The sequence below is a fragment of the Macrotis lagotis genome, chromosome X (genome assembly GCF_037893015.1).
Source record: "Macrotis lagotis isolate mMagLag1 chromosome X, bilby.v1.9.chrom.fasta, whole genome shotgun sequence".
Taxonomy (NCBI): domain Eukaryota; kingdom Metazoa; phylum Chordata; class Mammalia; order Peramelemorphia; family Peramelidae; genus Macrotis; species Macrotis lagotis.
Genome location: NC_133666.1, coordinates 28986673 through 29013423, shown reverse-complemented (window position 1 = coordinate 29013423; position 26751 = coordinate 28986673). Strand labels below are relative to the sequence as shown.

The window sequence follows — 26751 nt, the reverse complement described above, 5'->3', positions numbered from 1 at the left end:
GATGGCATTTGAAAGATGCCATGGCCAGAGAAGTACTAACTCTACAGCAAGTTTAGTGTTAAGGCTCTGGACACTGCCAGGTTGGTCCTTGGACTTTAAACATGCAGCCCATTTTAACCACTCTGGGTCTCAGTTTCCTCTTCTGTAAAATGAAGCAGCTGGACTACAATAATCTCTAAGGTCCTTTCTGGATTTAAATACTATGACCGACATGACCTAGATTGTGCTCCTTATTTATCTTGATTATTGAATTCCGACTTGACCTTTAATGTCCAATTCAATATTATAATGGCCATTGGATTTGGAGGCAAAACACCTTAGTTCAAAAAAAAAAAAAGAAAAAAGCAAACATTTATATAGTGTTTACTATGTCCCAGACCCTATACTAAGCACTTTACAATTATTATCTCATTTAATCATCACAAGCACCCTGTGAGGTAGATACTATATTATCCCCAATTTACAGTTGAGGAAAATGAGGCAAATAGAGTTTAAATGACTTGTTCTGAGTCATACAATTAACATATATCTGAGGCTAGATTTGAATTCAGTCTCCCTGATTCCAGACCCAGCACTCTATCTGCTGCTACAATCTAGTTGCCCTGTTACTGCCTGGGTGAGCTTGGACAAGTCACTTGACTCTAAGCCTCAGATCCTTTATTTATAAATGAATGGATTGAATTATCAACCATAAATCCATGATCCTATAGTTCATTCTCATATTAAGATCTTCAAGTCATTCAATTTCAGGTACTATTGAATTGAAATTTTAAAAAATAGATACTTCTGACCCTTAAAGATTTCTTCTACCCTTACATATGAGAGCATCTTGCTCTCTTTTTTTTTTGATAGAAGGTAAATTCACTTGCCAAGATCCTCTACTTTCTTTCAGGAGTAGAGGGAGAAGATTTTGTTTCTCATGGACCACTGACCCAGGCTCCATGGTCTCATTGATATGGACATTCTAATGGTGCACAGTTCAACTGATTGAGACCCTTTCATCCCATGTCTTTGTGCTTCCACAGATGAGAAGCTGACCATGATAGAAAATCTTCTCTGTTTCTTGATAATTTCTTTTTGTTCCACTGCAGCCAAATACTTAAGAGGGTTGATTTCTGAACTTTCTTTGACTCTGCCAAAATCCATCAAGAGTAGGAGAAACTAAAAGGGTTAAAAAGATAGGTTAGTTATGCCCTTTTTGATGCTTCCAGGAAAACCCTGACTTATCATCCTGATTTGTCTCTTTGCCTCTAGTGGCTGCTCACTCCCATCCATCCTTTATTTAATTTCTAAAATATTTCTGACAATTTCGTTCCTTTGCTCAAAAACCATCAGTAGTTCCATATTGGGACAGATAAATGACAATGGATAAAATTCTGGGACTGGAGTTAGGAAGACTCATCTCCCTGAATTCAAATCTGACCTTAAGTAATAACTAGCTGTGTGAGCCTGAGCAAATTACTTAATCCTGTTTGCCTCAGTTTTCTCATCTGTTAAATGATCTGAAGAAGGACACGGTGAACCATTCCAGTTTCTTTGCCAGGAAAATACCAAATGGGGTCATGAAGAATCAGTGAACATGACTGAAAAATAAATCCCCAGTCTAACAGTTCCCTATTGCTTCTAGAATAAAAGGCAAACTCTTTACCCCATCATTGAGACCCTCCCCAGTCTGGTTCTAACCTATCTTTCCAGTATTATTTACCATTAACTTCTCCACCTGCTTACTAACTCTGGACTCTAATCAAGCCAGCTTAGTCTCCCTCATTCCCCACCTACCTTTCCTTGCCTTTATTCATTGGTACAGGCTGTCACCTGTGCTTGAAACACACTAGATGACCTTTAAGGCTGCTGCAAGTTCTAAGAACCAATGAATTGGTGAGCTTTTAATATCTGTGCCTGTTGACATGCTTCTTTTCCCTCGTGGTTCAGCTCAGGCCCCGTCATCCGAAATTATTTCTGAATCCCTCAGATAGGTAATATTCTCTTCTCTCTGAAATCTTCTTGGAGTATTTTATCCGTGATCCTCCTTGCTTCTTATATCATTCTAGTTTATGTCATACTTAGGAGGGTGGATGTGAGACCTCCTTCCATTAGATTATAAGCTTCCTGAGAGGAGGGGTTTCTCACTTTTTCCCTTTTGATGTCTAGGGACTTGCACATAGTAGATTTATTTAACAAATGCCCACTGAATGCAAAAGTGTTGCTTTGAAAGCCCTGCGTGGGCCACATACTGTATTAGTGAAAATGGTGGCCAGGGGTGAGAGAAGGCCTAAGGGGTAATGTCTTCATTAAGAACAGGAACAATATTGCCCAGTGACTAATGGCTATATTCTATTTCCTTTGTGGGGGGAAACTTGCTCATCCATCTGCTTTTAGCCTGATAGTTCCAACTCTTGGGGACTGCATCACTGCCTTGCAAAATAGTTCCTTGCTCCTATTAGCTTGTAATTGAACCTTTTTCTTCTGTATGAAGCTATGATATTGACTTTTATTTTCTGTGCCCTATACAGTTCCCTTTGGAAACTGCCAGCCCTCAAAGGTGGCCTGGGATAACAGAAAACCAAATTTGGGGCTCAGGGCTTCTCAGCCTCTTCTATACTAATAGAATCCTGTGAATCAGGATTCTGCATTCTCCTACCATAGCCTTGCTGTAAGAAGACTCCCTTTGGCTAAAAGGAGCACAGGGTTGGGAGCTCTTTTTCAATCTTATTAGTAGAAATGAATAGCTCTATGGTAATGAAATGGAAAATTGTATTAATGCAGGGAGATCATTCCTGCTTGTCTCTTTTGGCCCTAGCTCTGAACAGAAAGCCCTGGGAGGCATTTTGGGGCTCAGGACTCCTGCAGGCTCTGAAATGAGATGCAACCCCTGGGCCTCTCTAGAGGCCTGTACATTAGTCCAGACCTTTCTTAGCCTGAGTAGTGAATAATTATTCCAATGCCTGAGAATTCTCCAGCTTCCACCTCCCATAGCTGAGCAAAGGCATAGATAGAGGCAAAGCTTGAGCTTTTCTTCTCTGATGGGAGGCATTGAAAGACAGTGAAGTGGAAAGAATACTGGCCTGAAATGAAAAGCCTATTACTTACTAGATATGTGGCCCTAAGAAACTTACTAGAGATTGATAGGTAGTGCTGCAGTGGATAGAAGCCTGGGTCTGGAATCAGAAAGACCTGAGTTCAAATCCAACCCCATATACTTACTAGCTGTATGACCTTGGACATAGTCACTGCTTGCCTCAGTTTTCTCAACTGAAAAATGCAATTCATAATAGTATTTTTGTCCCAGGGTTGTTGTGAGGATCTGATGAGACTATACAGTCAGTTCTGCTATAACACAATATATATACTCCCTAAAATCACTTGCTAATCAAAATCATGCAATCAAAACAGAGATTATGGAGAAAATGGAATTAGAGGAACATGTTCAACAAGTTCATCAGGAACACAAAAAAGAGCTGTTAAGCCCTTAAGAAATGCATAAATCAATGTTACATGTTAAATGTTTAAGATATATAGTTAAAGATACATGTTAAACACTTAAGAAATGCATACAATAGATATTGACTACATTCTGGTCTTCCCACTGCTATTAGGGCTGAACAAAGTCTCCTGCAAGTTGGGTAAGCCACAATTCTGGACCTTGGAACTAGAGGCTATGGTAGAAATGGAGTTGGGAGTGGTACATGCCAGCCCTTCTTTGTCTATGACTTCCAATGCACCAGAACATAAGCAATAAATATGATACTTTACCACGACAAAAATTTGAAATTCACTTCTGGAAGTGGACCTTGGAAGATTTACAATCTGTGAGATGTTGTGAAGTGGGGCAATTTACTACATTCTCTCCTCCAGAAGCAAAATCAAAATACTATTATACTCAATTTTCCCTAATACATCAATTGGGTTGGAACACATTTGTCATTTTGAAATGTGTTCTAGCAAGATTGACTATAAAGAACTTAGCACAGGGCCTAGCATATAGTTGGTACTTAATAAATGCTTTTTCCCTGCCTCACTTCACATCTCTGAGCCTCAGTTTCCTCATCTGTAAATTAGTTACTTTACAACATTATTGTTAGAAAAGTGTTTTATAGATTTTCTGGAAGATGGCAAAACAAATAGAAAATGAATGAAATAAGCTTCTTTATATCACTTCCAAATTAGCATCAAATGCTTCACACAAAGAATAAAAAAGAAACACGTACGTACTCAATCACAAAAAAAAATCTTCATAAGGAAAGCTCTCATAGGGGAAAAATCACTAACTGAAGATATGAGTAAGAGAAATGAAAAGACTACAACACAATGAATAAATACTATAAGAAAAAAGAAACTGAAAATCAGATTTCATTTAAGGAAAGTCAATCTCCACAAAACTCTTCAGACGCTGGTTAAGATGCTCATTAAGAGAAGTTAAAGAAGAACCAACATCCACAAAGATAGAATTAAAGCCAGGCAGAGAAGAGCAAATACTTATGGATTGGATACCCTTCAATCTAGAAAATTTGGAGATTCACCTAAATTTAAAAAACGTTTGAACTGACATATTTTCCTTTTGTCACCTTTATTTCTGAATAGCTCCAACCTCTCTCCCTGACTTGGCAAATCAGTCCTTCTAACAGAGAATAAAAAGGAAAGATTTGGGGAAGACAGTTAAACAAGACTAAATCTTTGATGATTCCCAACAAAATAAATGATCGACTCCTTGAAGAATAGAATGGGAGAGGTAGCAGAACAAATATCAGTGGCAGGAATCAGTAGAATTTGAAGAATGCCTGATAGTGGCACAATGAACTATTGTGAGGAGAAAGGAAGGGACAGGTGTAAGAGAACTGTTTTGGATATGGAGAGTGAGAGAGTTGCAAGAATCAAGGATGGCTCTGAGCTTGGGTGATTGAAAGTATGATGAAAACAGGACAGGTTGGAGGAGTAGGGAAGTTTGTAAAGACTTCCATTTTGAATATGTTAAGCTTAAAATTCTAATAGGACCTCCAGATGGAGCTATTCAGCAGAAAGTTGCAAGGTGAAGTTTAGAAAGAGAAATCAATTATCAGCCATGAATTAAGAACCAGAAAATGCCAAGCACTGCTTTAATTCTTAGCCATTAAAATATAAAGAAAAAAACAAAAAACAATCCACCCTCTCAGGAAGTTTACAATCTAACAGATAGCATTTGTCTATGTAAGTAAACATTTATCTATATACAAATGCAAAGTAAATGTAAGGTAATTGGGAGAGTGGGTGCTAGTAGTTGGGGGAGATGGGAAAAAAGCCTTATTTAGAGGGTGGTGGTATTTAGGTTGTGAAGGGCAATAATGTAAATGGATCTGAAAGATAAATTGGGGTCCAGTTGTGAAAAGTTTTAAGAGCTTAAAAGAGAAGTTTATATTTCATTGTAGAGGAAAAGGGTTCAGTGAAGTTGGTTAAATAGGAGAGTCAAATAGTCAATTGTGTGCTTGGGGGAAAACACTTTGGCTTCTTATGGAGGCTATATGGGAGGCAGAAGAGACTTGAAGCAGGGAGGGTAATTAAAAGTCATTGCAATAGTGGAGATCAACAAGGGAGAGAGTGTTTTGAGAGAGAAGGAAAGAAGGAAGAAACACTCACATTTGGTAGTTAGGACAGAGATGACCCAGCATAGGAAACTGAGGAGTAGTCAAATAAGAGCAGAATCTCAGAAACCAAAGGAGAGAGTATTAAAGGTGAAAGTCTCAAACAGAATGCTCAGATGACTGATTTTAATATACTTGTGGAAAGAACTGAATGGAAATAATAAAAAAGTTTACTTTTTCTCAAATACACATGAGATTTTTTTCAAAAATTGATCATTTTTTTCTATGGCTTAAAGAGCTCATGAATAATTGCAGAAAGGCAGAAAAACAGCAATAAAAACAGCAGTCAATAAGGGAATGTGCAACAGATGCAGACCTAAGTGGAAACTAAAAAATGATTTGCTAAATAATGAGTGGGTCAAAGAGCAAATTACAAGAGTAAAATTAAGATTATATTAAAGTCAAGGTTATAGTACAAAATACATGGAATGTAACTAAAGCATTCCTCAGAGATAAATTTCAATTCTTAAAAAATGTATATTAACAAAATATAAGACCCATGAGCTGAGAAGTTAAAAAGAAATTACAAAGTCAACAAATTAATAAACCCTGAACGTGCACAACAGAGGACATTTTAAAAATTAAAGGTCAAATAAACAATTGAAAACAAAATTAATTGAATTGATAAATGAAAGAATACATTTTTTAAAAGACCAATAATATTGTTAAAATAGTAGCCAATTTGATTCTTAAAAGCGAGGAAACTCAAATTATCAAGAAAAAGGAAAATCACAATGATGAAAAATTATTCAAAACTATTATAAAAAATGTGTAATTATATACAATGTTCTCAAGTTATCAGCCCAGAGGATTTTCATCTAGAGTCTCAACATGTACTCCATATCCAATTGATTACTTATAATCATTGTATGCCTATCTCCTCCTGTATTCTTTTCTATTCATTTATCTCCTTAAAGATATCTTTTGCAACATTACTTTTATTAAGTTCATCATTGGTAAGATACTATGTGTTCTCTGATCATGTTAATTATGTGTCTTTCCTTTGCTCAGTGGATAAGCAACCATTTTGAATCTCTAGAAATCATATTTATACATTTTGTAGCTCTGAAGTATCTTCAGTAGAAGACTGTTTTTTAAACAAAGGATAAACTTGGTGATGGTGAAAACATAGTGCACTTTATCATAGTTGCTCTGCAGTGTCCATGCAAGATAGATATAATGATTTTTTTTGGACTCGGAACTATGTTTTCATTGGCAGAGGGAACTTTCAGTGAGAAAACTCCCTCTAAGAATACAGATTGGAATGTGCTGTATTGTCTAGTTTTAGAATGGTACCTATTATATATTGATAAGTTCATGTAATGGGCCATCCATCCAATTACATATTATGGTCAAGGAAATTCCTTCATCCCTCGATTTTTCCTGTGTGGAAGAGTCCTAATGCTTTGTCCTAAACTCCTTGATACGATTGTGGATCTTCTGAGACTTTATTGGTCAGCATAATAACCAGAAACAGACATATCTGAGGACCTCACTATCTTTAGGAAATCCCTCTCCTATTTGGAATCCACCATGGGAGTGGAAAATATCTATGGTGAGCATATCTTCCAGTTTGATGCTTTCATTATTGCTCAGTTATTTCCAACTCTTTGTGAACCCATGGACCATAGCATGCCAGGCTCTTGACTCAATGCTTTATTTAATATAACTTGTGATCTTGTAATTATCTCAGTCCAAGGATCTTAACCTATATATCAAGAGACATTATTGTAAGATACTTTATAAGACTTCATGTTGCTCTTTTGAATCAAGTAGTATTCTCCGTACCTTTTAGTAAAATTTGGTATTATAAATCTATAGTCTTATGTGGAATGTTATTTATGAAGACCACATATTTTAATCAAGGACACCATCAGATATATGTATGTAAATACTCATTCATATGTGCTAATATACATACATATATATATTACTCTTAGAAAGTTTTTTTTTTTTTAGTTTTTGCAAGGCAATGGGGTTAAGTGGCTTGCCCAAGGCCACACAGCTAGGTCATTATTAAGTGTTTGAGGCTGGATTTGAACTCAGGTACTCCTGACTCCAGGGCCAGTGCTCTATCCACTGCGCCACCTAGCTGCCCCGCTTATAAAGATTTTTATAGAGGTGAGGCACATGGACTAGTAGCTAATGATTTTTTTCTTGGTCACTTTTTTGGTTATAATAAGTCCATAATCATCCCCATGTGTTTAGTATCTTAATCTTTCACAGAATCTTAGAAATCCATCCTTCAATTCCCTTGAAGTTCTATTGCTTCCAATCTCTCTATTTTTGATATGCATATCAAAATATGATATATTTTGAGTAGTATCTCCATATATTCATTTTCGTTAATGCCATTTTTTGCTTCCTTATGTTACAATTGGAAACTGTAATGAGAGAAGACAATTATCTATAGAAATCTAGATATATCTTTTTTACTTTTTTGTTTGATGTCCTCTTTTCAGTTTCATCCTTAACTGTTCTTGGATAGATCTGGCTTAATTTTATCTCCCTTCATGCTTTCTACCAGCTCTCCAAACTCCATACCTTCTCACTGTTCTCAGAGGTCGTAGTTGGCCATCATCTTCCTCCTCCTTCCCCTATAAGATTTTGCAAATGAGGTTCTATTCCTAACAGCTGTTCCTCTTGGCTACTACATCATCCTGCTTGGCAAGAAGAGCATGTATTTGCAGAGTCGTTAGTTTTTAGAATCTTTTGGTTTCCTCATTGTGGCTGTTGCTTTACTTCAGTTAAACTTCATTAGGAAATGAACATAGTCCATGTCAGTGAACTGGGTCTTCTTTTTTTTGTTGTTGTTTCCTTGCCATGCTTAGATGTCATATAACTGCTACGTATTCCATTATTTAACCTTTCCTCCAATTTGGGGTTAATTGTGATCTTTGCTCTGACATGTCAATCTAATTGTACATGGATGGCTGATTTGAAAATGATTCTCAGATATTCATTTATTATATGTGTGTGTGAGTGGTATTATTCAGTGCCTTTGACTCTTTTTGAAGAAAGTAGGCATGATTTGTCAACAAAATGTATTCTGTGTAGTTTATGAGCATTTGGCCTTCTTTTTATCCTGAACCATATTATCATATATAAATGCAGTGGAGTATTAGTGTGATGCTAGCAACGATAACTAGGCAGAACGCAAAGAAGTGTGAGAAGATATGGGAATTCATGTAGAGGACTAGTATATGTATTAACTACAGCTTCTTAAATGATAGTATCAAATAGTAGGAATACTTACAGAAAATACAATGTATACATCATCGGTATTATATACATTGTATATATATATATAATATATATAATACCGATGATGTGCCTTCTTATTAAATGTGTGTCTTATTAAATTTATGGAAGTGAGTGTGAATCGCTTAATTTAATTTAATGTGTGAATTCTTTTAAAAATTAATGTACAATAGGAGAACATGGTTGTATTATAGTCATTAATAATTCCTTTTGTTATTATTTTGCTTATTTGGGTTTGTTTTATTTCTCATCAGGTTGATTTGATTTTTTTTCCCCTTATGATCTGCTGCTACTGTCTCTGGTTCTTGTTCATATCTTTGAATGCATGGTTGGTGTTGCATGAAATAAAGTAAAAGTAGTCTAAAAATTCTCATTTATGCTATAGATCGTTGAATGCTGAAAGAAGTCATTTGTTATAATTTGTAAATGATCTATTTTTGTTCATTCACTCCTCAATCTATGTTCATAACTATTCCCTAGTTGTGAGTATCTCTTTTATTCTCTCCTGATTTGGGGACCTGCTCCCATATTGGTACTTATTTCTGTGAGATAGTGAAGAAGACCTTGATCTAAAGCCCAACTGATCCTACTTGTTCAACCACAAATAGTGACCTAACTTCTCCAAGTTTCCATAAATTAGTCTTCTTATTCCTATACCCAGAAAATCCTGATTCCTTGATGTATTGATTCATAGTCACTTCCACACATTTAGCTTGACAAACATTTAACAGAAATCTCTCTGCTCAGAATTCTGAGCTAGGGATACAAAGATGGAGCAGCTACAGAAGCTATTATTGAATTATTTATAGTTTATTAGGGTTTAATGACAGTTTATTATCTGAAATATTATTGTTCATCACTGATAATTGATTATTAGCTTATTGTCATATTAGCATATAAATATGATAAAAGTACTATAAAATAATTGCAGGATAATCCTGAGACTTGGACTTATAGTCCAAAGACTTGGATTCAGTTCCTAACTCTCCTACTTTGTTAGCTGGGTAACCATGCGAAAACCCTTTCCCATAGATGGAGTTCAGTTTCTCCCATCTGGAAAAGGAGGGGATTGGATCATATGTTCTGACTTCAGCTTTAACATTCTGTGGATCCAAACAAGAAATCGTTACTTAAGACCCTCTATCTAAGCAGCTTACCCTGGATTTTTGGGATGCCAATAAGAAATGACATTTTCCCCTAGAATCAACATTTCTCTAATGTTGGGTGTCTCTTTTTTCTTTTCAGGGAACTAATTGCAAAGTTGAGATCACAAAGTGACTTTTATAGTACTTTACCTGACTATGTCTGCAGGCACAGTCCAGTGGTTGAAAATGATACCTTTTGCTGGAATGGCCAAGAAATTGTGGAAAGGTGAGTTTTTTTTTTAATACTAGATGGAGAATCAGTTGAATATTGCATGAGATTTGCTCCCTAGATGCCATTAAATCCAATTAAATATGCATGTAATAAGCACCTGCTGTATACATGCTTCTTGAGATAAAAAGGGAAAACCTCCCCCCAACAATAACAAGATAGCATGGGCCCTTAAGGAACGTGATTCTATTGAGTGGTGTCTCAGCTGAGACTACAAAGGCAGTTAAGGATTCCAAGAGGCATAGATAAAGACATAGGGCATTCCAAATAAGTAGGATAGCCTGCACAAAAAGATAAAGACTGAATGGGGTGTGTGTGTGTGTGTGTGTGTGTGTGTGTATAAAACATCAAATATGCCAGCTTGGATGAAACAGAGTACATACTGGGGAGGAATGTGAACTTCAACTCTAAAGATCAGTTGGATTCAGATTGTAGAAGGTTTTTAAAATGCCAGATCTCTCCTTTTTTCCTGTTTTATTGGACATGAAGTGAGAAATTCACGACTTGGACCAAGGATCCATGATCATGGCTTTCTTGGCCAGTATTTGCTAATTTATAAAATGTGTTAAAGACTCATCCTTTTCCTTGATAGGCCTGAATTAGCTTGATGTGTAAACCAAGCAAACAGAACTAGATAATCTCTTAAAATCCCCTCCAATTTGGACTAATCATTCAGGCAACAAGTATTTATCGTGTGCTTATGTTGTAAGCACATGTAGAGAGAAATAAATGGTAATGTTGGGGATGCAAAAAAAGACTAAAATGTGGCCCTTGTCCTCAAGGGATTCATTTCCTGATGGAGGAGATAAGGGGGGGGAAATTAAAAAATTGTCATATATATATAATCTGTGTCCATAATATATATCTTTAATATGTCATATATGTGTGAGTATAGTGTAAATGGAAACCAATCTCAGAGATGATACCCTCTGATCAGTGAAGAATGTGAAATGATGATGGCTTGCACCAGAATGATAGCCATGTGAAAGGAAAGAAATGAATGCATATCTATCTGTATATATACATATATTTATACATATATATATATATATATATATATATATAATGTTGTAAAAGGAAAAACAAGATGTCAACAGATTAGATATGTGGAATGAGTGGGAGTGAGCTGAGAGTGACACTAAGGTTACGAGCTTAGATGAATGGAAATTTAGTGATTACTTTTTTTTAGGTTTTTGCAAGGCAAATGGGGTTAAGTGGCTTGCCCAAGGCCATGCAGCTAGGTCATTATTAAGTGTCTGAGACCGGATTTGAACCCAGGTACTCCTGACTCCAAGGCCGGTGCTTTATCCACTACGCCACCTAGCCACCCCTTGGTGATTACTTTAATAGCAATATAGTGGAGGAGGAGGTTTGAGTGTTGGAGAGGAAAGAGTCCTGACTTTGAGCATATTGAGATTGATATGTCTGTTGGATATCTAGTTCAAGTTGTCCTCAAAGCTGTTGATGATATGAGTGGAGCTCAGGAGAAAGGTTAGAGTTCACATAAAGATGGAAAAAAAGCATTGGCATGAAAAAAGATGAAAATTGAACCCATGGAAACTGATGAGAAAACCAAGTAAAATAGTAAGGAGGGAGAAGAGAAGAGGGTACAGGTCAGAGCTTGGTGACCACACTGTTGGTGATTATGCCTTGGATGAAGATCCAGTAAAGGAGACTGAGATATGGTCAGATAAATAAGAGAAGATTCATAATTAAGGAGTGTTTTGGGAATCTAAACAGAATACCCAAGAAAAGAAGGTGATGGACCATGTCCAAGTTTATGGAGAGAGAAAAGGAAGGATAAGGATTGAGAAATTAAATTTGCCATTTAAGAGATCATGGGTCAATTTGAAGAGATCAGTTTTTATTAAATGATAATTTCAGAAGCCAGATTTTAAAGGATTTAGAAGTGATTGAGAGGAAAAGAAGGAGAGACTTGGCTTGTAGATGGTTTATTTGAGGAAGTTAACCAAGAAGGGTAGAATGGATGTACAGCAATAACTTGGTTAGACCCAGTGAGCTTTTGTTTTGTAGGGATGGGGGATATATGGATATGTTTGTAGATATCAAGGAAGCAGCCAATAAACAAGAAAGATTAAATATTAGTGAGCGAGTAACGACAGAGGGAGCAATCTTCTGGAGAAGACAAGATATTAGGAGGGTTTACCTTGCCAAGAATGAGTCCACTTATTCATATGGGACAGGCTGAAGAAGATAGTGGGAGAAGATAAGTGAAGAGATGGAAGACGAATTGAAAGGGAGAAGGGGTTGCTCTTGGAAAAGAAGCTGAATTTTTTTTCTGTGACATAATGGGGCAAGGTCTTCAACAGAGAAGGTTCAGGAGAAGGGTTCAGTGGGAGCCTTAAAGAAAAATTAAAAGATGTTTAATTGCCACTGTGGTGGAGTGTGAATGGATTGTGGAGACAAAAGGGTTCCCTTGCTGTAGTGAGGGTCCAGTTAAGATTATATATCATAAATTAGTAGTAGAAAAATTGGACAATCTCTTTTCTGTGTATTCAAGTCCTTCCTAGATCTGACATTCTCTTAGTCTGTGACTTTACCTGTGTTTTCCTTCCCAGCACCCTGTGAGTTTGTCTTTTCTCTCCATTTTTATAGTTGAAGGTGAAGGTGATAAAAGTTCTGTCAGTACCTTTAACATATATTGACAAATAGAAAAAGTCACAATGACAGCCTACAGGAATTTGTGAAAACTCAGAATTCTGTTTTTATCTTTGGCGCCTTCTGCTACTTTATTATCCTGTTTCCTATCCTTTTTGGTATGAGGAGAAGGCATGAGGAAGAGGAGGCTTAGTCAGTTAAGAAGTAATTTCACTGACAATTTTGAAGCTTTGATTGCTTGGCGATATGTGTTATGCTCATATTCATGGTCCATAACTATTGCATGAAGAATTTGCTTAAAGCTGGAAAGTGACTAAACAATCAGTAAAGAGGAGTAATTACAAGGCATTGCTGCACCCATCACTTTCCATGCATGATGAGCAGCTGAATTAAAAGATTCATTCAGAAATTGAGAATGGTTAAGGAACTGGAAACATTTGGTAAACATTTTTTAAAATAAAACCTGTAAAGATCAGCATTGAAATGGAGTGGAAAGTACATTAGATTGGGAGTCAGGAGACCTGGGCTCTAGTCAGCTCTGCCTTTATCTTTCTGTGTGACCTTGGGCAAGTCACACCCCCATTCTGAGCAATGATTTCCTCTCTAAAATAATGAAAGCACAAGTTGTACAGTGCCTTATAACTGGCAAAGCACTTTGGATGTATTTTAAATTCTTTAGTCCTCCAACAAGCCTATGGAAGGCAGAACAGGAATTCTTATCTTCATTTGGTAGAGAAGGTAGCTATAGTCTGAGAAGGCACAGTGACTTACCCAAGGTCACCCATTTACAATGTGTCAGGAATAGAAATGGAAACCAGGTCTTGTGACGCAATGACCTGTGTCTTCTGATTTTGTCCCTTTCCACTATGCCAGGGATGCCACTGATAAAGATACTAGGTTAAAATATAGGAGAGACCCATCACTTGAAAATGATAACTTACATTCAGACTATTTACATTATGATTATAAAATGTTTTCTCTGAACCTCTTCCTTAACAACCCTCAGAGGCAGACAGTATATAAGTCAGACTATTGTAATAGTTGGACTTATTGCAGTGCTGGTTGGTCTGCCTGCCTCATTTCTCTCCCCACTCCAATCCACGATTCTTCTAAAGTACAAGTTCCATCATGTCACTTCTTTATTCACTAAACTTCAGTGACTCCCTATCACTTTCAGGATCAATTACAAAACATTCTGTTTGGCATTCAAAGCTCTTCGTAACATAACCTTCTCCTCCCTTTGTAGTGTTCTTTCACCTTACTCCCCCAAGGAATACTCTTTGATCCAGTGAAAATAATCTGATGTTTTTCATAAACAAGACAGTCCATCTTTCTGCTCCTGGCTGACCCTCATGTCCAGAATATTCTCTCTCTTCACCTTCAGCTACATAATTCCCTGGCCTCCTTTAGACCCCAGCTAAAATCTCATCTTTTCCAGTAAGTGTTTCCCAACCCCTCTAAATTCTAATACTTTCCCTTTTAAAATTATTACTTATTTATCCTGTATGTAACATACTTGTATATATTTTTGACTTGTTTCTTCTTTTAGAGTCCCTGAGGCCAGGGGCTGTCTTTTAACTCTTTTTGTATCCCCAACATTTAGCAAAATTTAGCACATGGTAAATGCTTAATATATATATATACAGAGAGAGAGACTAATTTTATTATGTTTACTTTACAGAATAGCAAACCTAGGTTTAGAAGAAAGGATTTGCCTATTGTCACAGAGCTATATAGTAATGAGTGGCCTTCTGCAAAATTTTGCCATCTACTCCAACCTTCTTTTAGGCCAGTGATTGACTACATTCGTATATTGAACACATTGACAGAAATAAACAATTTAAATAGTTTAGAGCCACAATCAGTAAAGCACAAGATTTAGTAGTATCTTCATTAAATAACTGAAGGAATTGCTTGCCTTCTCAATGGTATGGCAGGAAGGGAGTAAGGGGGAGAATCTGGAAGGAGATAGAGAATAGAATAAATAGGATGGGGGAAAGACAGTTAGCAATAGTAACTGAAAAAATTAAAGCAAGTTTCTCTGACAAAGGTCTCATTTCTCATATAGAGAACTGAGTCAAATTTATAAAAATACCAATTCCACTGATAAATGACCAAAAAATAGTAAGTTTTCAAATGAAGTAATCAAAGCTACCTGTAGCCATAAGAAAAAAATGATCTTACTATTGATTAGAGAAATGCAAATTAGGATAATTCTTTAGTACTACCTCATACCTATGATTGTTTAATAGGATGGAAAAGGGAAATGACAAATGTTGGAAGGAATGTGAGAAAAATGAGACAGTACACAGTTGGTGGAGTTGTTAACTGATTCAAGACTTCTGTATATATAGGGCAGCCAGAAGGAATATATATATATATATATATATATATATATATATATATATATATATATATATATATATATATAATGAGAGAGAGAGGGGACACAAGTGTGAATTGAATATAAATGGATGATTTCTAAAAAACATCTAATTAAGGGGAAAGAGAGGAATGTATTGAGATAAAGGAAGAGGTAGAAGTAGAATGGGGTAAATTATCTAATATAAAAGAGGCAAGAAAGAAACTTTTAGAGTAGAGAGGAAGAGGGGGTAGGTAAGAGGGAGTGAGAACCTTACTCTCATCAGAATAAGCTCAGAGGAAATAACATACAGACTCATAAAAGAGATAAAAAACAAAAAGGAAAATGAACTGATATGAACAAAAATATTTATAACAGCTCTTTTGTAGTGGCAAAGAATTGGATTGAAGGGAGGCCCATAAATTGGCAAATGGCTGAACAAATTGTGGCATGTGATTATAATGAAATACTATTGTGCTATAAGAAATGATGAACAACTTTTTCTGAGAAAAACCTGGAAAGACTTACATGAACTGATGCAAACCATAATATTGTAGAATGATCAGCTGTGACTGACTTATACTGCATACAGTGATACTAAGACAATTCTGAAGGACTTGTGATGAAAAATGCTATTTATCTCCAGAGAAAGAACTGATGGTGTCTCCATACAGTTTGATTTTTTTTTTTAGATTTTTCAAGGCAATGGGGTTAAGTGGCTTGCCCAAGGTCACATAACTAGGTAATTATTAAGTGTCTGAGGCTGGATTTGAACTCAGGTCCTCCTGAGTCCAGGGCCAGTACTCTATCCTCCTGTCCATATCTCCTGTCCATACAGTTTGAAGCACATTTTTAATTTTATTTTTCTTGATTTGTTTTTTCTTGTGGGGGGAAGTGATCTATGTTTTCTTTTACAATATGACCAATATGGAAATGTTTCACATGACACAAATGTATAACCTATATCAAAGTGTTTGCCTTCTCAGTGGACAGGATGGTGAGGGAGAGAATTTGAAACCCAAATTGTTTTTGCATGTAACTACGGAACAATAAAATATAGAATTTTTTTTAAATTGAAAAATGGTAGCATTCTTATTAAGATGGCAGGGTAAGGGACAGCTAGGTGATACAGTGGATAGAGTACTGGCCCTGGAGTCAGGAGGACCTGAGTTCAAATCCAGCCTCAGGCACTTAATAATTGTCTGTCTGTGTGATCTTGGGCAAGTCACTTAACCCCATTGCCTTAAATATAAATAAACTTTTTTTTTTTTAAAAAAGATGGCAGGGTGAAAGGGTACAGGAATCTGGCTACAACCAGATAAGCTTGTAAAGATCTAAAAGGGAACCAATGCCAAAAGTGTTGAAGAGATCCACAGAAATACTTTGGTGAGTTCCTTCATCCAACTCAAGGCTGCATAGACCAGCCAGACACCTCAGCACCAGAAGAGCAGTCCCACTAAGAGAGGCAGCATAAGCTCAGGTAAATAGGCTGAATTACCATGGCAACAGTCGGAAAGCCAAGCAGAGCTCTAACCAGGGACCTAGACTGCCATTGCTCAGAGCCTAAAATGAAATAAACCCAAAAAGATAAGGTCAGAGAAGGGAAAAGGCAGGGGTAAGAGATGAAAAATTAGATAATATTGTAAGATATTGACTGAAAATGGGAAGGTGAATTTTTAAAAATCTAGAAACACAAATAGAGGAAATTATGAATCTTAATTTCATAAAATCCATTCATAAGAATGGATTAAATAATACAATAAAATGAAAGTGATCAGTTAGAGGAGAAAACAAAAGCACACTGTTGCTTACAAGAAATATATCTAGGGATATAGATATGGAAAAACAATTTGAAAATGTTTAAAAACATCTTTTAAATAAATAAATGGAATGAAAATGAGAAGCAATAAGAATTTTATTTCACATCAGGAGAATCCAAAAAAGTAAGAGTTGAAATCATGCTTTCAGGAAAAACAAAAATAAAAATTCATAATATAAACAGACAAAATTAAGGTAATTACATTATGCTTAAAGGAACTATAGTCAAAGAATCAATACCAGTTTTAAACTTATATACTACAAGTGTCATAGCATCAAAATTCATGAAGGAGATTGATTGAATGGCAAAATCCAATAGTAACACAATAATAATAATATTAGAGAGTTTTCATGTTCTTTTCTCAGTGTTGGCCAAATCTAACAGAAAGATAAGTAAAAGCAAAAATATAAAATTAAATGAATTGTTGGAAAAATTTGAGCCAAAAGACTTATGGCACCATCTGAATAGGACCACTAAAAAATATACATCTTTTCGAGCACCATATGGAAAAATGTAAAAGTTCCATCTGTATTAAGACACAGAGAAATTAGAAATAAATATAGAAAGGCAAAAATACTAAACCTATCCTTTACAGATCATCACATACTAAAAATAATAATAAATTCAGAAAGAAGAAACAAATTGAGCACAAGGTAGATATGAATGGACTTGCTCCAGATGCCACTTTCCTTCCTGATGTTATCTATTCAGAGTTCCTTACTGGAGAAAGGTAACTTACAGTGAACTGAAGGTATCAATAGACTACTCAGAAATTTAGGATTGGTACTAAAGGACAGTGGACCTAAAGATGTGTTGAGTTAGTTAGGGTTCTCCATAAGCTCAAGATCAGAACTATTCAGCAATGTTTAAGAAGATAACAAGGGTGTAAAGTTTAGAGACTGCCACTGTAGAAGTGCCAAAACTATCTGACTAGTGACTAAGCTTATACAACACTGTAGGAGTAATGGGAGGTAGTTTGCCCACAAAAACAGATGATAACCACTGATGAAATAGATGAAATATGTACTTTATATGTAAACTACAGGGTTTTTTTTCCCACCATCACTATTGCCATTTCAGTTGGGTCTAATTCTTTGGGGTTTTCTTGGCAGAGATCCTTGACTAGTTTGCCATTTTCTTCTCCAGTTCATTTACACATGAGGAAACTGAGGCACAGAGATGTAAGAGACTTGCTCAGGGTCATACTACTAGTGAGTGTCTGAGATTGGATTTTAACTCAGGTCTTCCTGACACTCAGTCCAACACTCTATCCTCTGTGGCACCTACCTACCCTAAAAAGATCTTCATAAGTTGGGCAATATGTATATTGCTATGTGCTTTATTAATATTATTTTAAAACTGAACACCTATTATGTTTATAAATGGGATTCATATGTCACATTCCTATATACCACCAGAACAATCAATCAAAAATATTCATTAAGCACCTTCTTTTTGCTAGACCTGTGCTCAATATTGCAAATGCAAAGATTAAAAAGGAAAGAGTTGGGCAGCTAGGTGGAGCAGTGGATAGAGTACTAGCCCTGGAGTCAGGAGTACCTGAGTTCCAATGTGGCCTCAGACACTTAATAATTGCCTAGCTCTGTGGCCTTGGGCAAGCCACTTAACCCCATTTGCCTTGCCAAAAAAAAACAAACAAACAAACAAAAAAGGAAACAGTCTCTGCCTTGTAGCAACTTGTATTTGTGGTTTTATTATGTTTGGTTACTCTCTAAAACTCTGCTTTACAATCATATCTGTTACATAGTCCATGAGAATTGTTTGATTTGGATCATATAGTTTGTTACTTGCGCTACTGCTTTCTTCCTCTGTATTATATTTTTATGTGTGCTCATGTTTATTCCATGTAATCCCAGTATGGATGGCATGCACTATGATAGGGAAATTAGGAAAAGGCATCACCATGATGGGGCCTAGAGGAATAGGACCCTTAATGTAACCCTAAAAATGGACCAGAAGAAATAAGGATAAAGAAGAACAAAGAAAGTCAGGTATAAATTCCTCCAAACCCTTCACAAAAAGGATTGCCCAAAGCCTGTGGAAGCCCTGAGTCAGAAACAAGGTGTAGGGTAGGTGGAAGGCAATAGGCAGAAGGTGAAGCAGCTGGTGCCACAGGAGGAGATGGGGTCAGAGCACCATATAGGCCAAGAGGCAAGACCAGGCGATTAAGGCAGAAGGTGGGCCTCCTCTTAGAGGCAATTCAGGCAGAAGGCAGACTTACTCTTAGCTTAAATGAAAACATGATAATTATAGGAAATGATGCTCCAAGAATTGTTATGTTTAAGAAAAAAGCCTCTCTATTAACTGTCCTAGTAAATGATTAGGAAGAAGCATTAGAGGTAATTATCTATACCATGCTAGCTTGTGTTCACAAATGGCTCTCAAGTGGGGATGATTTGGTCTTGTTATGTGAAATCCATTTTAAACTACTACAGACAAAGCTCATGGCCAAGCTAAAAAGCAAAGCACGATGAATGATTGAACTGATAAGGGGGAGAGACTTGGCTAAAGTGGGTAACCAGTGATCCATTATGTAGAAAGTCAGTTCGAAGTTCCTTATTGTAAGCTCCCATCTGGTGATCTTTCCTTTTGTTATAGTCTTGTTTCTAGAAATCTCCTTTTGCACCACAGGACTCTGTAAATGGCTGTGGGGCTTTTATAACCCTGGCCCTTAAGTAAGTTTACCATTCTACATCCTGGACAATGGTCCTAGACTACTTATGTGTAATTCTCTTTTAAAAAAGCCTTATATGTGTCAGTGGGAAACCACTGATGCACACTCAGGAGATGTTTACGGCTCCAACCTCCTCCCCCCTCTCAAAAAAAAAAACTTCCTGGAGATGAAGATAGAAATACCTAATCCATGAGATTTGCAGAGGAAACAACAATAAAGCATACTAATAAGTCAGTATCCAAAAAGATCTAAAGAGAATAATGAGACAAAGTTGGAATGGTACAAATGTGTTTAGGCTTTAAAACTGAACCATACTAGAACAAGATAGGGGAACCATAGGGTGGACAAGAGATTTTGTGAAAAGATCTGGGGTTTGCATCTGGGGATGCAAATTTCATACGCATCAGAACTGTGACAGGACGACTAAAAAAGACTAGGGTACTAAGAGGGAAATGCAATGGTAATCACATTTTTCTTTGCACATATCCAGAATATTGCTTTCATTTCTGAGTATCACATTTTAGAAAGGACATTCAAGAAGGCACCCAGGAGTCAGAATGGTTTCAAGTCTTTGTCATATAATTGATTGAAGAAACTGGGGATATTTAGCATGAAGAAGGGAAGACATGGACACGGACAGTACAGCTATCTTTGAGTATTTGAGACTCTGTCGTGCGGACAGTGGAAGAAGAATTCATTTGGTCTCTTTGGTCCCAAAGGGAATAACTACAAGCAAGAAGTAGAAGTTTGAAAAAAGGCAAATTGACATTTAATTTCAAAGTGAAAAACTTGCTAATAATTAGAGCTGCCCCCAAATTGAAGTGCACAACCCCAGCAGGGAGTGAGTTCCTGTCCCTGGAGATCTTCATGGAAAGATTGGTGTTCACTTTTCTGGGGTTATTATAGAAGGATTGTTCAGAAATAGGGAGGGCTGAATACCTTCTAAATTCTGCTCTCTATTTTATGCAGTAAAGACAAAACTCCAAAGGGCAAGTCACCCAGGATTTTCTATCATCTGCCTACTTGATATCACATAGACATTTTCTACATCCTTGAATGAAGTGCTTGACTAATTTTTAAAGAATAAGAAATTCTGCTTTTTCACTTTGGAATGCAAAGTGGAAAAAAAGGCGACGACAAGCTATTCATTCATACATATGTTCGGTCTACTGGGTCCTATACCTATTTCAATGTGTCCAAAGTAACTTCATCTCACTTTTCTTCTGGATATTTATTATTTGCTTGTATTGTCAAAGCCTATGCATGGACATAAACATCCTCCTTAATAATGAGACTCAAACTAAGTTAATAGATCATAGATTTAGAATTAGAAGGACCTTTAAAGACCATCTGATCCACTCCTGTAATTTTCCAGATGAAGAAACTTAGGACCAAAGATATTAAGTGATTTGCCCAAGGTAGAAAACGGCAAAACCATATAATTGGAAACTAGGTTCTTCTGACCTCTAGTCTTGCTCCCTCATTTATGAGGTTGAGAAGTTGAATCCCTGAGAGGGGAAATGTCTAGGCTCTTAGAGATACTTAGTGCCAATGTTCTTAAGAGATTTTTATTTTAAATTCTTCATTTTAGGCTATAACTGGACTTTGGGTTTTCTGCAGATTTTTAATTGGTTAGTCTTTTTACCAGCTTGAGCTTTCAAACAAGGCTATTGGGACATTTTGGTTAATCTCCAAGGATGAATCAGCTGCTATAGATGAAGACCCTGATTTGAAGAAGACAGATGTTTTGTGACTGGGATGAATAAAATTAAACTTTAAAAGAGTTTATTCAAATATTTAAAGGGCAGACAGCATTCATCTCTAACTCTTAAGCCCCCAAACCTTTTACCACAGAATTGAAATGATGGGAATTTAGAGTCATTTTTTTTTTGTTCTACATGAAATCTTTTTGAAGTAAAATGTTGTCCCCAATGATTGTAACCCAGGGCTTGCTCCTAATAGGAATAAATGAATTCTCTACATTTGGGAGGGAGCCATGGACTCTGGACAGTCTCTACTTTTGGTCCAGTAGCCTGGTGCCAAGAATCAGGCAAAGTTCTAGGTTCTAGCCTGGGGTCAGAAGTAGGCTCTGGAGATTGCAGCTCAGAGTCTGCAGCTTGATTGAATTAGGAGGGAAGAGGGTTGCTTGATTTACTCCACTTCAAGCATCAACCATAAGGGAGGAATGTGTGGACTGTGAAAAAGTTCCAGTGGAAGGTAAGGAAGTGATTCCATAAACAGTCATACTAGAAGGAAGCCCATGTTTCCTGAAATGTAAGAAAGTAGAAATAGGAAGGACTGGAGTCAGCCATGGGAAGATTGATGTGAACTGATGCAGTGAGAGTTCAGTAAAAGAGAAAAATAGTATGCATTATGATGAAAAATGTCAATGAAAAGTACCAGAATGTGAATGCATTACAATTCTGATTACTAAGGATCTTAATTCCAGAAAAGATGAAAATATGTACTTCATTTGCTTCCAGACAGAGGAGAAGTAATATGGATGTGTAATATTGTATAAATAGGGGCATCTAGGTGGCACAGTGCATATTGCCCCTGCCCTGGAGTCAGGAGTACCTGAGTTCAAATGTGACCTCAGGCACTTAATAATTACCTAGCTGTGTGGCCTTGGGCAAGCCACTTAACCCCATTTGCCTTGCAAAAACCTAAAAATAATATTGTATAAATAGTCAGACACAACTTATATATGGGTGAGTTTTGCTAAAATGTCTTTTCTACATTTCTCATTTTATTTGCTATAATGGAGTGGCTAGCTCTCTGATTATGGAGTGGATAAGGATATGTTTGTAAATGAAAGTGATGCCAAAAGATAATATAAGTATTTTTGACATTCTATTAGAATAAAGCAGGGCCATCATTTGTTAAAATGCCCTGCTTGGGTTGACTGTAGAGCCCTAAGACATTAAATATGAAATATTGCCAAAACTGTCATTCACAGCTTATAGGTAAGTGATTATTTTTAATAGTGATTTTGAGTATTTTTGTGATTATTGATAGCTTTGATTTCTTCTTTTGAAAGCTGCCTGTTCATGTCCTTTGATCATTTATCAGTAAGGAGAGACTCTTATTTTAATAAATTTGACTGAGTTCCTTGTAAACTTGCTCTAAAAAAGTTTTCCCAGTTGCCTGCTTTACTTCTAATTTTGGCTTTATTGATTTTGTTTATGTAAAATCTTTTTAATTTAAAATTATCCATTTGCCTCCCATGATCTTCTTTATATCCTATTTGATCTACCTTATCTGACAGATAATTTTTCTATACCCCTCCAATCTCCCTTTATCACATTCTTTATCTAAACCACATAACCATTTTGAGCCTATCTTGCTATTCAGTGTGAGGTGTTGATCTCTGCCTAGTTTCTGTCAGATTGCTTTCCAGGTTTCCCAGCAGTTTTTTCAAATAGTCCAATAGTAAGTTTTGTTTTCTCATTGCCGATTCTTATTTCTTCAAATTCTTTTTCTTGTCTTATTGCTATAATTCATTCAGTATTGAATAATACTGGTGATAAGGCATATTTTTCCTTTACCCCTGATCTCAGAAAGGCAGTTCTAATTTAACCTCATTATAATAATGTTTGCTCCTGGTTCTAGAGAGGTATTATTTATCCTTTTGGGAAAAGCTCCATTTATTTCTGTGCTTTCTAGTGGTTTTAATAGGTATGGATGTATTTTGATTGTTTTTTCTGCTTCTGTTGAAATACTCTTATGATTTTTTGTTGTTTTCCTAATGAATCAGCTCTATATTCCTGATATAAATCCAGCCCAGTTATTGTGTATGATATTTTTTATATATTGCTACAATCTCCTTGCCAGGATTTTATTTAAAATTTTTGCATCAATATTCATTAAGGAATTTCCTCTAGTTTTCTTTGTTTTTATTTTTACAAGGCAATAGGGTTAAGTGACTTGCCCAAGGTCATACACCTAGGTAAGTGTTAAGCATCTGAGGCTGGATTTGAACTCAGGTCCTCCTGACTCCAGAGCTGGTCCTCTATCTACTGTGGCATCTAGTTGTCCCTGCTCGAGTTTTCTTTCTCTGTATTTACTCTCTTTGGTTTGGGTATTAAAACCATACTTGTGTAGAAGAAGGAATTTGATAGAAATCCTTTATTTTTTTTCTTTACATTCATTTTTTTAGTTAAAATTCCAAATGCCCCCCTCCTTTCTGCCCCTCTTCAATCTACTGAGAAGGTAAGCAATATGATACCCAGTATACATGTGATTTTGTATAAAACATTCCCATGTTTATCATGTTGCAAAACAGAAAAATTAAAGAAAGATGAAAAAAAGTGTTCTTCAATTGTATTCAGATTCCATCAGTTCTCTTTATGAAGATGGACGACATTTTTCTTTATGAAACCTTTAGAATTGTTTTTGGGAAAGCTGGGTGGCATCAGTAGATAGGGCATCAGTAGATAGAGCACCAGGCCTAGAGTTCAAATTTGACCTCACCCACTTACTAGTTGTGTGAGCCTAGGCAAGTCACTTAACCACACAATTGTCTTCAATTTTTTTTTCAATTGTTGTACATCTTTGTATTGATCAGAGTAATGTAAGGACCCCTTTAGTTATTTTTTCAAAGAATTTATATGGTATTGGAATTAATTGTTCTTCAAATATTTAGTAGAATTTGCTTGTCAATACATCTGGTCTTGAGTTTTTTTTCCTCAAATAGGGTTTTTTTTTGAGTATTCCATTTCCTCTTTTGTTAATCTGGCCAACTGATAGTTCTGTCAATACTCATGCATTTTATTTAGATTGCTTTATTAGCATGAAATTAGACAAAATATCCTCTAATAATCAATTTCATTTTTATTGGTTGCACATTAACCCTTTTCATTTATTTACACTAGTAATTTGGTTTTCTTCTCTTTAAAATTCAAATTAGCTATTGGTTTATCTATTTTGTTAGCTTTTCTCCATAAAACCAGCTCCTCATTTAATTTATTGGTTTAATGTTTTTTTTTTTTTTTACTTTAAATTTTATTAATCTTTCCTTTGCTGGCTAAGATTTCCATTTTGGTGTTTAATTGAGGATTTTTAATTTGTTGTTTTTCTAGGTTTTTTTTGGTTGTTAGCCCAATTTGTTGATCTGCTCTTTATTTTTTTTATTGATTTAAACGTTTAGAGTTATAAATTTTCCTAAGTACTTCATTGACTATAGCCCACAAGTTTTGGTATATTGTCTGATAGTTGCCCCTATCTTGAATTAAATTAGTGTTTCTATGATTTATTCTTTGACCCATTCATTTTTTAGAATTATATTATTTAGTTTCCAATTAATTTTAATCTGTGTTTAAAGACTCTTAATTGAATGTAATTTTTATTGCATTATGGTCTGAAAAAAGATACATTTATCATTTCTTTTCTATATCTGTTGGTGAGTTTTTTAAAATTCTGCAATGCATGATCATTGTTTTTGTGAAGATTCAATGCACAAGTATATTTCTGTCTATTGCTTTTCAATATTCTCCAGAGGTTTCTCATATCAAGCTTTTCTAAAATTCAATTCATTTCCTCAATTTTTTCCTTTTTTATGATTAGACTTATCTAGGTCTAAGAGGGAACAAACTGGGGTCTTCCACTACTAAAATTTTACTGTCCATTTCTTCCTGTCCTTTGACTTCTCCTTCAGGAATTTGGATGCTTTGGGGTATACATATATACACATATATATATATATGTATGTATGTATATTCAATATTGATTTTAACTAATTGTCTCTGCTAACTTTTAGCTAAATGTAATTTTCTTGATTATCTCTTCTAATTGGGCTTATTTTTGCTTTTACTTACCTGAAATCATGCTTGTTGCCCTCACCTTTTTTTACTTCAACTGAAACATAATAGATCTTTGTTAGGGACTGTTGTGTATGGGAGCATTTTAAATTATCATCACCTGGTGTCCTTGAGCACCAGAGTCTTATCTTGCTAAATGCCACAGGAGTGGGAGTGGATTAGAGACTGGGGGGATATTGAAGCACTGGTGTTTTGGAGATCTTGATGGAGTACTTCTCTCCTCTGTCTGTCTGTCTCCCCTGTCTGTCTGTCTCCCCTGTCTCCCACCCGTCCAGTGCTCACCTGGGGAAGATTGAGGGAATCCAGAAGGGGACTCAGCATAAGAGTCCAGTACTGGGACTCAACAGATCCTTATCTAGCCCCTTCTTCTGTTTTAAGTGTGTCCTTATAAACAACATATTGTTTAATTCTGATTTCTAATTTATTTTGCTACTTTCATTTTATGGCGACTTCAGCCCATTCACATTTTCAGTTATGATTGCTAACTGCATATTTCTCTCTATCCTATTCCCTTCCATCTTCCTGTTTTTTACCTGTTTCCTTCTCAAAAGTCTGTTTTCCCTTTTAATCTACCCTTTATCTCAAGATAATCCCCCATTTCTCCTAGTTCTCCCCTGCTTTCCTGTTATGTGAGATTAATTTCTATATCCAACCTTATATGTATATTTATAATTTATAAATGTTTAATAAAACACAATCTAAATGCTTACATCAATAAAACAGATCAATAAATTGGGCATGTCACTAAAAATCTAGAAGATAACAAATTAAAAATCCTCCATTAAACACTTAATAGAAATCCCAAACAGCAATGGGAGAATAGTAAAATTGAAAAACAAAGATGTGTGTGTATGTGCATACACGCACATATATATTATTTTTTTACTTGAACCATTTCAGATGAGAATGAAGTTAAAATGTACACTGCCCCAATGCAGCGTTTTCCCTATATAGTAAAAATTATTTCTTTCATTCTTCTTTTATGTGAGATAATTTTCCCCATTCTTGTTCTCCCTTCTACATTCCCCCTTCTCTCCTAGTTCATCTCTCTTTCCTCACCCTTCCATTCTTCATTTGGCATCTTCACAACACAATAGACTCACATTCATACCTTCTGTCTTAGTACACTATTCCTAACTGCCCTAATAATAATAATGTCCTTAGAAGTTACAAGTCTCATCTTCCTA

The 26751-nt window shown here is 35.9% G+C and overlaps 1 protein-coding gene across 1 annotated transcript in view; it reads left to right on the top strand.

The window, feature by feature from the left end:
* The window catches only part of GPC3 (glypican 3), an 821180-nt gene that overhangs the window by 491857 nt on the left and 302572 nt on the right, over positions 1-26751 (top strand). The window contains exon 5 of the mRNA XM_074201733.1: positions 10122-10247. Coding sequence (XP_074057834.1) covers positions 10122-10247 — 126 coding nt within the window. The remainder of the gene's footprint in view (positions 1-10121; positions 10248-26751) is intronic.